General features: G+C 37.0%; 2 protein-coding genes across 2 annotated transcripts; one reads left to right on the top strand and one right to left on the bottom strand.

Moving 5' to 3' along the window:
- Positions 1-3: 3 nt before the first annotated feature.
- Positions 4-7,642, top strand: LOC111331166 (C-Jun-amino-terminal kinase-interacting protein 1). The gene is made up of 8 exons (XM_022936225.2): positions 4-919; positions 2,261-2,303; positions 3,794-3,860; positions 4,287-4,400; positions 4,945-5,010; positions 5,410-5,483; positions 5,588-5,686; positions 6,323-7,642. Exons 1-8 carry the CDS (start codon positions 253-255, stop codon positions 6,393-6,395), a joined length of 1,203 nt encoding a protein of 400 aa, XP_022791960.1. The 5' UTR covers positions 4-252; the 3' UTR covers positions 6,396-7,642.
- A 3,673-nt stretch (positions 7,643-11,315) lies between these two features.
- LOC111331195 (galanin receptor type 1-like) lies at positions 11,316-13,998 on the bottom strand. Its single transcript, XM_022936256.2, has one exon. It carries the CDS (start codon positions 13,508-13,510, stop codon positions 12,419-12,421), a length of 1,092 nt encoding a protein of 363 aa, XP_022791991.1. The 5' UTR covers positions 13,511-13,998; the 3' UTR covers positions 11,316-12,418.
- Between the last annotated feature and the right edge of the window lie 327 nt (positions 13,999-14,325).

The following is a 14,325-nucleotide window of genomic DNA, read 5'->3' as shown; positions in this document are numbered from 1 at the left end:
TAAGGGCTTTATCCGGTCGTGAAAAAGTCAGCTGACATGCTCTGGGTCAGAAACTTGACTGATATAAGAATATCAGCCCTACCTTCTAATGAGCCGATGTATGAGGTGAAATCGAAGGGAAACTGCGCGATCCGCCTCTCAAACGTAGGAGTTGTTATGTTGTGGTTGCCGCCAGGCCGATATTCCATCTGTATTTGTTGATCAATATACAAGCTCTCAAGCGGGAAGTACAAAAGGTAAGCTTGTAGAGCGATGCTCAATTCAGCTGCTTCTGCATTGGTGGACACTGATCTAGGTAGAACAGGTGGAAGAGAAACAATCGGTCGAAACATAACTTCACAGTATGGAAATGCGAAAGACAATGCAGAAACCCTGAAGGAACAGATGGAAACTCTGAACATAAAAAACAAAGATGCGCTAATGGATCACATAGACAAAATGGCACGCCGAACATCGACTGTAGAGGAAAATGGACATGTCAAGCAGTCTCAAGATGTCGGAAATGTCTCCCAACAAAAAATACTAAGTCCAAAAACAGAGAGAGGAAGAAGACTCTTACCAGCAACTCCAAAGTCACTTTATTCGTCCCAGAGTCAATTGACTCCGTCAATTAATCATTCAGCTGAAAATGTGACATTAAACTCCAAACGACTTAGTACATCCTCATCACGAAGCAGTAATACTTCTTTATCTTCGGAAGATGACCTCGGCAGATCGAAAACCAAACAAACCCACATTGCCCTGTACAAGTTCGTAGCACGACACGACGACGAAGTTAGCTTGGAAACTGGAGATGCGGTTTATGTGAACAAGAAGGGTGAAGATCTGTGGTTCGAAGGGATTAATTTACGGACCGGCGAATCAGGAATTTTCCCATCTCGCTACGTCTCTGATATTTTACGAGAAAGCGACGTTCAAGGTAAGAGTGATATTCTGGTCAGGAAAATAGCTCGAGTCTAAACGTTCAACTCTATTTTCGTTAATTGATTGACTTCCTTTCAGCAATTATGGATTAGGAAACAGCGTAACTTGCAACAAAAAGCAAATAATTGTTGATCAGCTCCCAAAGATAAATAATGAACATAATTGTAGGTGGTAACTTCTCTATCATTCGAATTACTATCATCAATATCGGTGTTGTCGTCATTATAAACAAATAAATGGATAGCATATGAAAGAGCCAATTTCTAAAAACAGACTTTGATTACGTAAGTAAGACAAGGCACGTTTCACCAGCGATATTTGTTCAAAGATTACACTTTTGTTGTTGACTCAATGCAAAGTAAACAAATTTACCATAACTCAAATTTGTAAAAGACCAAACTCTCAAAGTATTCACAGCTGATTTTTTTTTAATTCAGAGACTTCGTCGACCAATTATAGTTAACGATTATTCATTTTCACCGACTCCAAGGTGAATAATTGTTTTAAAATATTTCACACAAGAACCAAAAGATATTATATCTCTGCCAATATACGGAAAACGATCTCAAATTGAATTCTTGAGGCACTTTTTTCTCTGACTTCTTGGAGATTTGAAGCACTTGCTAATCACTAATAACTTGTGAGCTACCTGATCAGGGTAGATCAGGGTCACCATTCGTCTGTATGGTATATTCTATACGTATGATGCACGATCCTCGCAGTAGAGAGCGCTATTTATGCAATAGCGAAAATCAAACCTGAAAAAAATCAGGCCAGTACGGCCCCTGCGATACTAGTGCAGCTCTCTACCGCTCTATCGCAGAGGTCAGTGGTTCGAATCCCGTACAGGCCTGATTTTTTTCAGGTCTGATTTTCGCTGTTGCATAAATAGCGCTCTCTACTGCGAGGATCGTGCATCATACGTATCTGCAACCGCAGTTCAAAATATATGAACTTCATATATTCACTGTATCTGGTATATTCTATATTTGGTCTAATAAAGAAAACTTTTGAATACGTTTTCAATTTTACACTCAGTCCATATTTACCGTCAGTAGTGTGCATCTATGCTACGCGATTTGTTATGAGTATTAGCGTACCCTTAATTTTGCCGTTACTATGATCAAGATTAGATCATAGTAACGGCAAAATGATCAGACTACACCTTCACAGTAGAAATATAAGTTGGAAAAATTCATGAAAAAGGTTCAAAATAACGATTTAATTGAAATTTTAACCATTACAGTTCCTTTGTACAATATAACCCCCTATACAAATAATGGGCATTTACTTTTTAAATAAAGCAGTCAGCAAGAGATATTTTTTCCCGTTTTAGACAATTCCAAAAGAGGTACACAAGTTAACCAGTTCAGTGTAAGGTATGTATAATGTAACATTTGGTTTGGGTGTAAAATGGAATGAAAAACATCTTTTAGTTTTACATATAGCTAGTGTAGTATCTGTATACTTACATTGTAGGTTGTGAAATGATTGCAAATTTAATTTATAATTAGTGAGCACGATCAAGTAAATTTTTCCAAGGCTAAAAATAATTGTCTGAGGCTTAAAAAAAAATTAGCAAGAGCACTTTGTGATCTTTTAAAGTTGATAAGTGCTTTTGTGATATTCAAAAATACCTCTTGAGGTATTATTACTTGTCAATAATGTACACACTGTATCTCTGTATGAGATTAATTGACCAGATTGATGTCCTCTCCGTCAAAGAGCATTTGGACACTCAGTAGTGTTTCATGAAAAATGACTATTTTATTCTAAGTCATTTCATTTAGAATAGATTAGAAACTAGGCTAGATTTCTGCTGTTCTCTTGGGTCTGGTCTTTCTCATTCTCCAAGGAGGAGTTTGGGCTCCAGTTCCCGAACAGAAGCTGGTAATCGAGCCTAATTAGAAACCTGAGAACTGAAAAATTATTTATTTGTGGTGATCATTTCCTTTTGGGCCACATGGGCCACTTTTGGGTTTTTACTGAATTTGAATTGACCTTCCATTGAGCTGAACTTGAATATTTAATAAGCTGAAACTGAATTGTCCTTGAAGTGAAATCAAATTTCATGGTTATGAAATTTGATATTTTTAGTAGAATTGAAATTGAATTTAGCACTGAATGTTATGATAATAGGCTATCACATGCCACCCATTGTTAGCTGTTTGATAATTAATATTATTAAAAACTAGATCATTGGATAATGCAATTCAAGACTTTTTATTGGCTTAGCCATTATGGTATATCAGCCAATATACCATAATCTACAAATATGGCAAGCGTACGTGTCAGATTAAAATTAAAAGGGAGCTAAAAATTGAATAAAATTTAATTTAATTTAACGTTTTTAATAAAACAATTATTCCACTCGCTCTTGTTGGATATGAGATGATTATAGCCAACTCGGCGCTACGCGCCTCGTTGGCTATCTATCATCTCATATCCAATGCGCGCTCGTGGAATAATTGTTAAATAATTACTGAATAAGAAGTATAGCAAATACAGATACAGTTATCAAGTCTGTTATGTGTATGAACCTCAGTAGTAATCAGTATTTCTCTCAGAACCTCTCAAGAGCTTTGACCCAAGATTTTATTTTTAGGGGTTTTGTTACACTATCGATGTATACAATACACTTTTCTAATTTAATTTTAATTTGCATCTCATGTGTATTTGTGAGCTCTTGGCCTTTTTGTGATGTAAAAGAAACATTGCTGACATGAAAAAAAAAAAAAAACAGTTAATGTTATTTTCTCACAATTGTTTCTTAATTGCAAATTATACCATAAGAGATTAAGCTTATGATTGTAACACGTCTATTCAATGTTTTTGAACAACCAATTTAAACTTCCTTTTTACTCTTTAGATTTCTTGGATCAGTTGAAGTAAGTGGCTTCAAGGGAAATGATATCATATGTGATGCTATGAGAGAGGTATGAGTTCAGTTTTTCGCCAGTGTTAATTGAAGTCTCTTATTATGGTTTGTTTTCTTTTTTCATTTCAAAGGATTGATCTCTTAATTTTAAAATCCTTTAAAATATCATATTGTAGTGATGCCTTATTACAGCAAGTGAGAGATGAATACCAGTGCTTTTGCCCAAAAGATCCATCCTTATACCAAACCACTAAGTTTTTTCCTTTTATTCCCTCCCCTGAAAAGAACTGCTAAGTAGTTTTGAAGACAACCAGCTACTTTCAATGCTTGCACACATTGCATTTGAAAATGTAAATTTTGCAATTTAACAGGCCTCTGTACTTGTGAAGTTGGGATTCAACATGACGGGTGTGCAGAGTCCTACACAAAGAAACCTCTTTATATTATAATAATTAAAATGTTATCATTTTTTAACACACTTTAGATTGTAAAACAGCATCAACTGACATCAGTTACCAAACCCCCAGCCTGTATACTGGATGTTAGTGAGAGAGGAATCAGAATCACTGAACATCCTCAAGGTCCTTTAGGAGGGAAGGTAAAGCTGCATTCATTGTGTAGTTACAGTGTAGATGTGACATTACATACAGTGTTCTCTCTTATGTTAAGCACAACATAATTTTCAAGAATTCTGAGTGATTCTAGCTAGTTATAAAAGGTAATATAGGTGGTAAATTTTATCAGTTACTGCATGAAAAGGTGAACACTGTACAGATGAACTTCGTGTTACATTAAATGCTGGCAATGACTTGTTGTTTGGTGCACCTTTCATTTCCAAGTAAGGGTGCATGCAGTAACCTCCAACAGCTATCTTTCATTAAGGGGAAGGCAATATGGTCTACATGTAACTGTTTTATATGTTAAAATCTGAATATAAAGTTATGGGTTTAAGTCTCAGATGTCTCATCTGTGCTTGAAAAAGCTCTGATAGTTTGGATCCCTTTGCTTGTTTGCTGACTTTGCAGCAAATCCAGGGGGAGAGTCAGGGAATGGGGTTTTAAATCCCCTACAACAGACCCTTGGGGTGTTGATGAGGGGGTATGCAACTCAGTGGTGATATTTTTTTATTGCTATCATTGCAGGAATCTAAATTCTTTAAGAAATCAAGCAGACGTAAATTAGGGAAACTCTTTGACAGGGATGGAAAGGTTTGCAATTATTTTCATAGACCATGTCAGGTTTTTTGTTAATTTCAGTTATAACAAATATTTTTAGGGGTCCCTAAGATAAGCAAAGACTGGAAAACAAAATGAGTAAGATGGAAACAAGGAAGCAGGCAATAAAGCCCCTTTTACAGTCTGCTAAGCCAAAAAGGTGAACATAAAATGTTGGAAAATGTTGAGGCATTTGCCAGTTGGATGCCTTATTTCGGTCTTTTATTACTCTAAGACAGTGGATGTTAAGTGTGGTTGTCATAATGCATATATACTGTAGACTGTCCTTAACTTTTGCTGCTTTTAACACATTTGACACCCCTCTCCCAGATGAAAAAAAAAAAAAAAAGGTTAAAATCAATAACCCAGTAGTGTTTGTTTGTTTCATTGCAGGAAACTTTAACCCAATCTCACTATTTTGCATTGAAGAATGTAACATTTTGTGGTTGTCATCCACAAAATGCCAGGTACGTTAGAATAGTATTTTTGGCTTTTAAATTCGATCACAGATCTCTCTTAACCGAACTTCAATGATGTTCACATTCTTACGTCTAGTTTCACTTTTCTCCAGATTCTTCGCCTTTATCACGAAACATCCAGAGGATCACCGATTCGCGTGTCATGTGTTTATGTCGGAATTCTCGACAGAGCCAGTAGCAAACGCTGTAGGGTAGGTAGTTCCTCCATGTTTTCTAACTTTTTTTGAATTATTTTTCTGTTTGTGTTTGACCAACTACACCAAAGAAACTAAATCCTTTCTGGAGGTCCTATTTCAGAGTCAATGCCATTAGTATTTCTGGACTTGAGATCGTATTATAATTACTAGAGTTAATCTCTCGAGTCGATTGCATCTTTTTATGAAAGGATGAAGACAAAAGGAGTAAGGTTTTTTTTTCGCGTGAGCAGAATTAGCACTACGGGGTGGGCTATCTGTAAGGTTTTCCTCTAATTTACGAAATCGGGAGAAATCTTAAAGCAAACCAAGACCGATTACCACAAAAATAACTCATGATATGGATTATTCGGTTTCGCGGCTTGGTTGTTTTTGGGTCTTCACTCAAGTTGTCCTAACTGTGGTGACCTCTGTGTAGCGGTTCAACGATCACTGGTAAGAGTTCAGTTTCATGATGGTCATGATAATCAGTTGCCTAATGACAGCGGACTTTGTAATGTACTGCGTTTGTTTATGTATTTATCCTGTTTTGGCTGGATACAGCTACATCAGTTGGCTTGAAAGAGCAGCCTTAGATACTTTTCTATCGGCTAAACCAACTGATCGAGTTTTTCTCTGCTCTTGTGATTGCAGGCTGGCCTTCAAGAAGTTTTATGCCGAATTTCTCGATTATCAAGCTCCTATAGAAGATTTCTATATTGAATGACGACGAAATTTGTCCCATTTTGTAGTTTACCATACCCCAAAACTATAATAATCCATAGTAATTTTAAAATATTCTTCTAGATAATTTGATTTTTGAAAAATCAACAAGGAATTATTTAATAGATAGGTTGATCCTAAATTTGGTGATGAGAAAGGTATTATCCCTTTCGACGGTGTTGCGAGCGGAAACAATCTGTGTAAATATTCATTCATTTCTAAATGGTAATATTCATAATATCGCAATTTTGAAGAAAAATAGTGTAAACTACAGATTAATAGCCATGATTAAAATCCTTGAAATTTGGTGCAGTGCACTCCTGATACTGAACTCACATTCCATGTTAGCATCCCAAACGTATTTCGTTCCCGGTTCTATGGCAAAAATTTCTCTCTTTTAGTTCGGAGCTGAAAACGTTTGTCAAACCCTTTCCTACTAATGATTAGATACTAGTGGAAAACAGCCCACTGAGTTTAGTTGGAAACTAAGTTTCAAAATATAGCATCAGGGAATGTTGTCTTTTGTGAAAGAGTGTTATTCATATCGGGTCTGCACAGGGCGCAAATATTCTTAAAGAGTGTCGATGAAGTGCCTCTTCATTTATAAAAGCATATTAGGTGAATTTTGTAACCTATTGAACGGCAAGCTAGATGTTAGTAAGCTTTAGAAGCAAAACTAATTTTTAGTACTTAGATGATATAGAGTTAAAAGTATAGTATTAATATATATAGATTAAGTCTAGTAAAAAGTTTGTGTTGAAACATACTAAACTGTACCATTACAGTCAGTAACGTCATTCTATTTGACCAAAAAAAACCCTTGATAATTCATATTCAGACGAAGTATGTGCCTTAAAATTCGACTGAAATCTTTACGAGGTTAGATAAAGATAAACTTAATTAACAGACTGGACCACCACTTGGACTAAGAAGTCGGAGAATAGATCATTAATATTGTGCCCTACTCCGTGCAGAAGGGACCCTTAAACTTGGCGCCGAGTCAAATCCATGATCGCACTATCTTGAGTCAGGAAATCTAAACAAACACAGAAGAAAACACCCTTAATTTGGCAATCTTTCAAAGTCTCCATTAGCCGGATGTTGTTAAAATAAGCATTTGAAATGAATTTTAGACATCATATTTATTGCAAACGCATTCTTATAAGCGTCTGTGAATGTGAACATTTCAAACCATCGTTTCTATAGAATTAGAGTTATATTGCATTAAATTCCCAATACTCTCTACTTGAACTATGTGCTCCGTCGTAGTGGGAATTATCTTGTGATAGGTAACTTTTGGTTTACCAAATTAAAGAAAGCATAAGTTACTATTTGGGGGTTACGTGGCCTCCATTTTGCAAGGTGGATGGTAATTAAGGAGAATGAAGGGAATCCACGTGACTCTATGTGACCCACACTCACAGATGTTTTGTATCAAAAGAAGCACGGATACAATTGTTCAACACGGTACAAATTGATTTGAAAAAGTAGAGAATGCACTAAATTAAGAAAAAAGAAAAACTGTTGTATTCCTTTTATGACAAGTGCCTTGTTTGGCCGGCGCCTGTTTCTGTTACAATTTATTTGTGAAACCGTGTGAGGGATGCGAAGTTGTCGACTGTTTAACAAACTCAAAGAGATGTGATATCTAAAAGTTACAAAAATCACATTTTGATGGTTGAGTTTGAACACCAATCAGTTGAACGTCATATTTTATTACTTGTAATCCTTAACTTATCTTTTTGTGTTTAGCATCCAACTTTGCTTCCCCCACATTTCCATTTTTAAAGTATCGATCTACATTAGGTGGTGAGGCAAGGCACAATGACAACAAATCTTTCTTTCATATTGTTTTTAATTTGCCAAACTTTTGATAAACTTTCTAATTTCAGGAAGAAGAAGAAAGCAATTTTTTAGAAAACCTGGCCTGTCCTTTTCAGATCATCACCAGACGTTAATAAAATTATCAAGTTCAAGTGGAAAAGGTCCTCATGCATGTGCCTTCTGATTTAACAAACGACCATTATTTCACACGCGCGTCTGTTTTCCTAGTTTTCTGTTTAAATTCTATCAACGATAACAAATTTCACCTCTTAGAGTTCATTTCAGTTTTCACCTCGTGATGGGGCATTTCTCACACTTCGCTGTGTTAGCGCAACATTTGAGAAGAAAAATATTGCATTTTAAGAAAATAATTGTTTGCCACAATGCGATACCTCAGATCTTATCTCTGAAATACTGTGAAATGTTTAAAAAACACGATGTACATATAGTAACGTAACGAGTGGACTCGTTGCGGTACGAAATCTATCCCTAGAATTCTTTTCTTTTAGTTTACCACTGGACAAGATAAAACTGAGGGAAACTAGCGGGGACTCTAACTTGGTATTAAAGGATGTTACTAGGCAAAACATATAAAGAATATTGGGTTTTGCGGAAGAGAGTCATTATTTAACAATTAGATTATGAGCTAAAGATTTGCCTCGCTTGATAGTAGATAAGAGCGAAGCCCGAATTAACCATCACGCAAAGAAATTGAGTGCGAATAACCTGATTGCGCCAGTGAAAATCTACCGGTCGTTTAAAATTTATCAGGAGTGGCTTGTCCACTTATTTCAATGGTCTACAAATCCGCACTTTTCATTCATTTATTTTACTAATTGTCCGAGTATCACGGAACAGACAGCAAGTGACGTGGCCAATCAGATCGGATGTGCATCTAGCCCAGATATTTTTTAAAATAGGTGACGGTGATACCTTGCTTATATTCGTATGTTACAAGCATTTCTTAGCCTATCAGATATTTTAATAGGGAGGCCCGCACTTGAGAAGCAACACTTAAACATGGTGCTTGGCTAAAATTGTTAAAATTGCATGCAAAATTATCAAGACCTTGCCGCTACTGTCAAGCTCATGATCGTGCGGAAAAGTGCTTGATAATTCAAACAGTGACGTAGTGTGCGCTTCGATAAATTTTCAATTAACCAATATGAGGACGAGCAAAAATTGATCCACGTGACACTACTTCAAAGCCTCAAGAACGAGAAACCCCGAAAGTATGTCGTGCTAATGCTATATTTTGACAAAAACCCCCTTTCCAAAATGGTCGCAGATCATCAAAACTATAAGCACTAATTTTATCAATCTGAAAAAATTGCAGTCAGCTAGTACAGCTTTTGTTTCTGCAAAGAATATGATTTGTCATATCAAAGGAAATCGATAAAAGAATTTGAATGCTGTCTGCCATACTTATGTTATAAGCTCAGTCACACGTCAGTAAAGAAGAACGATTTTAGCCTTAGTGCTATTTTCCGATGATATTTCGAGTAGTAATTACTTCTTTAAACACAACCGTCCTCGTTTTTACTGGAAATTAAACGTCGAGAACAATCCAATATTTCATGCGTTTTGTTTATTTCGCTCGACAATCGTACTGGAAAGCTCGTACCACTCTCTCAACCAATCAAATGTAAAAACGAAAACCAAGTGCGTCTCGGTCTCTTGCATTTTCCCGCGCTTAAGGCAGTTTGCTCATTTTTACTTTGAATTCTCATTGGTTCGTTGTGATATTTTCCTTTGTTCTGATTGGTCTTTATAATTTCTTTGTTGTGGTTTTACATCATTCAGTGGGAAAGCGCTGAAATGGGTCATCTTTCCAAATGGTGAATCTGAAATCGCGGTCGTCATGGAGAAGGATTTTGGTAAACATTGCCAAGACAAAATGAAATCTGTTTCGCTCGTGTGCGAAAACGTATCAAAAGTAGGGCCGTTGCAACCACATTTATGATAAATGCATGAATTTGGAATCACTGGCAAAGAAACCACTAATTACGAATCGTTCCTTTACGATAGCGCTTGTTACGCTTGTTGGACCGCTTTCATCTTCAAAGAAAGAATATCTACTCATACATTATTTTAAATCGTTTACGGATACTATGGACTCTGCTAAGATTGACAGGGAGATTTACGGATACTATGGACTCTGCTAAGATTGCAGGGAGATTTATTGTGCTACCTAAAGGCCTGTGAAAAATTTGAGGAGGGAAACTTGGCTTTATGCGCAATGATCCTCCAACGCCTTTCCTAAGGTCAGAAATGAAAGTTCTGGTATTCAAGAGATTTCATTTTGTTTTCCCTGGTTTATTTTTGGTTTCTTTGTTTTTGCTTTGTTAGGATTAACCATCAATCAAAACAAATCACCTGTTCATGGAATTTATACCAAACTTCTTTGCTGTTAGACTTTGTTTTAATTAAATTACAACATAAAATTACATTTAGTAGATCGTGATTTAAAAAACGATCTTGCCCTGGGACATTTCCCACGATATCTCGTAGCTTGCAATTAATTAACTAACATTTCAAACCAAGATCGCGTGCTTTCGCCCTCGTAAATACCATATCTATAATTCCAGCATTCAATGGTCTACAATAATAGTAATAAATAAGTTGATTAATCCACACAGAATGGGGGAGGATTCTGAGGAAATCAGCTTATCCTCATCATACATAGGACAACGTTGTTAAAATCATAGAGTTCATTTGGAATAGTTTCGCCATGTTTCGTCTGGTTTGGCAATATTTAATGTCTTTATTCGCCGACGGCCGTTTTTTGGTATGTAGTGCAAAATTAGCATCAACGCGTCTCATAAGCTGAAATATTTTTTACGTGAATTAGGCTTAATTTTGTACTAACACCCGTAAAGACAATATTTAGAACGTCTTGACCTGCAATGAGTCTTTTGTTTTGATAGTATAGAAGGACGGATTCGATGATTAAGTGCGTTACTAGTACTTGTTCGCGTGCACCCTTACCGCTCCCCCCACTCTACCCCTCCCGCACCCAAATATTATTACCCTCAGTGCTACAGACTGCAGTCTGGAGCTCTTTTCTGAAAAAGGAAAGCGATGAATCAAATACGTGGTAATTGATAAATTCGTTTTAAATACTGGTCTTTTTGCTCAAGCTTTTTACAAAAAAATATAAAATCTGGACTGTTTTGTTCACTTCTGTAATGCAATCAGTAATGAGTTGGTTGAAACTTTAATCGCTTTATAAACTACGAAAATAATAAGATTTTGGAAGTGTGAAATGTATTCCTGGTTATCAGTCATCGCTTTGAGAGGCACAAAAAGAGCACGAAATCTCAACTCGAAAAAACAAATGATAATAACTAGAATAAAAAAGGAAATCAGACAGGATAAAGATAATATGAATGCTTTCTATTTATGCCGGGCAAGTTGAACGGGTTGAGTTCTTAAGTAAACAGATATCTTCTATTCCCAGGAACAGATATCGTTTATTCCGAGGATGGTGAGGTTCATCTTACCCGGAAGGCTTTTACATTCATGCTGACATCTAGTTTCCTTTTGTTGTGAAAGTGTCATCAGGATCCAAGAAATCTTCCAGAACAAAGTTAACGCCAAATTTCATGAAAGCTCCCTTCAAAAAGGTCGTTGTCACAAAATAGGGGGTATTTCTTAGGTCATCGGGCTGTAGGTGCTACAGGAAACTACTGTTAAATGTTAAAAGGCTGATAGTTTCTAAAGAAACTGTTTGGGGCTGCGTCGGTGGGGGTAACGCTCGAAACGTCAGCTTTTATAATCGTAACGGTGGCCAATTTACCATTTCAACTTTGTTGATATATTCAAATTATACTGTTAAATGTTGTCATTCCGAAGTATGGATTATGGCACCCGATCAGAGATGAAGGTGTTATTGTGCTTATCTAACAGCAATTCCTTTCTTTATCTAGCATTAATGATTGTGTAGTATCAAAAGATAAAATGTTAGTTTTGGATAGAACACTACGTAATAAAGCCTTGTTAAATCTTTCACGGGGAACTGAGTTCAGCTTTTTAAACTAAACATCGAAGTTTCGCAATAATTATGCCCTCAGAGAAAATAACTTTGATATTCTGCGTTCCGCAAGGTTCAATAAACCAATATTTGTTACTCACTTGACGACTCATGCGATCTCTAGCCTCAAATAACTAACATTACTTGACAGCCGGATTAACAATCCATGTTCATACGGACGAAGTATAACTAACGGGAGTGTTTGAAATGTTAAAATATGGCTTTTTTGATGAATTATCGCAGGTTTGCTGTTTTAAGGATACGTTGTTGTTTGTCTTTCGCCGGTCATTAACCATATGAATGTTCAAACACCTGTGAAGCATCGCCGCGCATGTTTTACGCCAATTTTGTCGTATCACAGTACCTCCAAAAATAAACGGGTCCACTAAACTGTTGAAATACACCAAAGCGTTCGCAAACACCAGTACATCTCCGAAATGACTCCAGTGAGCTCCATTTCCGAAGTCAGCCCATAACCACATAACGTGATAGGGTAACAAACACAAGGAGAACACAATAGCACCCAACAAAAATGTTTTCACAATAATGACATTCGCCCTTGTTCGCTGCCTCACCAGCTTTCGGAACGACTGATTTCCAGCTCCTTGTTTAATGCTGAATCGTTTCATCTTTTTCCCGTCAGAATACAATCTGAATCCAATGCAAATATATGCCGGAGCTATAATACACAGAGGCAGAGAGTAAAAGAGTAAAAAAACACACATGGTGAACATTTTCCGATAGTTCTCATTCTGCCACGTTTCGGTGCACTGTAGCTGCTCGTGTTTATGTTCAAGAACAAGGATGTAAGGTGACATAGGAACGCCAGATATGCACCAAACAGCGAATATCACAACCTTAACTATTCTTTTTGTTATCATTGGCTTGAAAGGTGTCACAATGGCTCGGTATCGCTCGATGGCCATACATGTCAATGTTGCAACTGATACTCCTATCAAAGCCGTCTGAAATGGGTACACAACTTTGCACATGAAAGCTCCAAATGGCCAATACTGCTTTAAAATTTCGGCCATATCTAACGGAATCCCAACCGCACAGGTCATGAGATCGGTAAAAGCCAGATTCAACACGAAGTATTCGCTAGGACTTCGTTGCTTCTTTCTCAGCAGTGCACCATACAACAGCAAATTTGCAACAGTCCCGAAGATTGTTATGAGAGCATAGGATGTCACTTGCACAATTGTTACTGTCCCTATATCTAAAGCTCCTGTTAAATTTGACTGCGTCTGGTTTGAGCTCATAGTTTCTGTTTTATCGACGTTAGTTTTTGCAATGAGAATCAATCTCCTGGTTTGTCTACAGTCTGCGCGATGGCAATTAGTTCTTCAAAGGCCACGAAATTTAAGCTAGCGTAAATAATTACCGTATAGTTGGACTCTCGCGACTCTAGAACCAAAGTTCAGTTGTGCTGAACTGCATAAGACCTCCGTTGAAATGCTTGCTTATCCTGCGATAATATTACCTGAACGTATCTCACATTCAAATTGCTCAATTTAGGTGCTGATGTTGTTAATTAACTCACCAACTGTGACATAGAATGGGCTATCAATGCACTCCCCATTAAGAGATTTTTAAGTATTTTCCCCCCGCCGTTTATGCCCTGACGTGACGTAAATTGAACTCCTTCCAAACCTGTAGCCTAATTAGGCGCTCTGACGAAGGAAAGGATTAGAAATGAGTGGGTGTGGTTTCGCATGACAGTTACAATGATCATTCCATGAGCAAACGCTTTTTACTTTGTATGAGGTTATGTGAGCGCAAAGCAAGGCGCGTGAAAAGATCACTTTCTACTTTTAATATTGTAATGGTTATTCAATTTCATTTTAAAGCGCCCTTAATGATGAATATTGGTCCATGCAGTCGGTGACACGCGTGAGAAAATGTATAGCGTGAGTGGTTAACCGCAAGATTGAGCGAAGACAAATGGTGGAGTGATGAGGAGGAAGACGGGTAAAGGAGGAAAGACTCTCTCATTCCATTTTTCACCCACTCGTCTTCAGACTATATCTTCCTTCACCAAGCCATGATCAAAGAAACTCAGCTCCACCAGCTTAGT

The sequence above is a fragment of the Stylophora pistillata genome, chromosome 1 (assembly GCF_964205215.1).
Source record: "Stylophora pistillata chromosome 1, jaStyPist1.2, whole genome shotgun sequence".
NCBI lineage: Eukaryota > Metazoa > Cnidaria > Anthozoa > Scleractinia > Pocilloporidae > Stylophora > Stylophora pistillata.
Note: the sequence above shows the minus strand (reverse complement) of the source record. Positions and strands in the feature narration are given on the sequence as shown.

Bases quoted from the DNA above. Each gene is read 5' to 3' on its own strand.
- LOC111331195 (XM_022936256.2), bottom strand. From the start codon at position 13,510: ATGAGCTCAAACCAGACGCAGTCAAATTTAACAGGAGCTTTAGATATA.
- LOC111331166 (XM_022936225.2), top strand. From the start codon at position 253: ATGCTCAATTCAGCTGCTTCTGCATTGGTGGACACTGATCTAGGTAGA. The intron at 920-2,260 runs GTAAGAGTGATA...TTCCCGTTTTAG, and splicing joins ACGAGAAAGCGACGTTCAAG to ACAATTCCAAAAGAGGTACA. The intron at 4,401-4,944 runs GTAAAGCTGCAT...CTATCATTGCAG, and splicing joins AAGGTCCTTTAGGAGGGAAG to GAATCTAAATTCTTTAAGAA.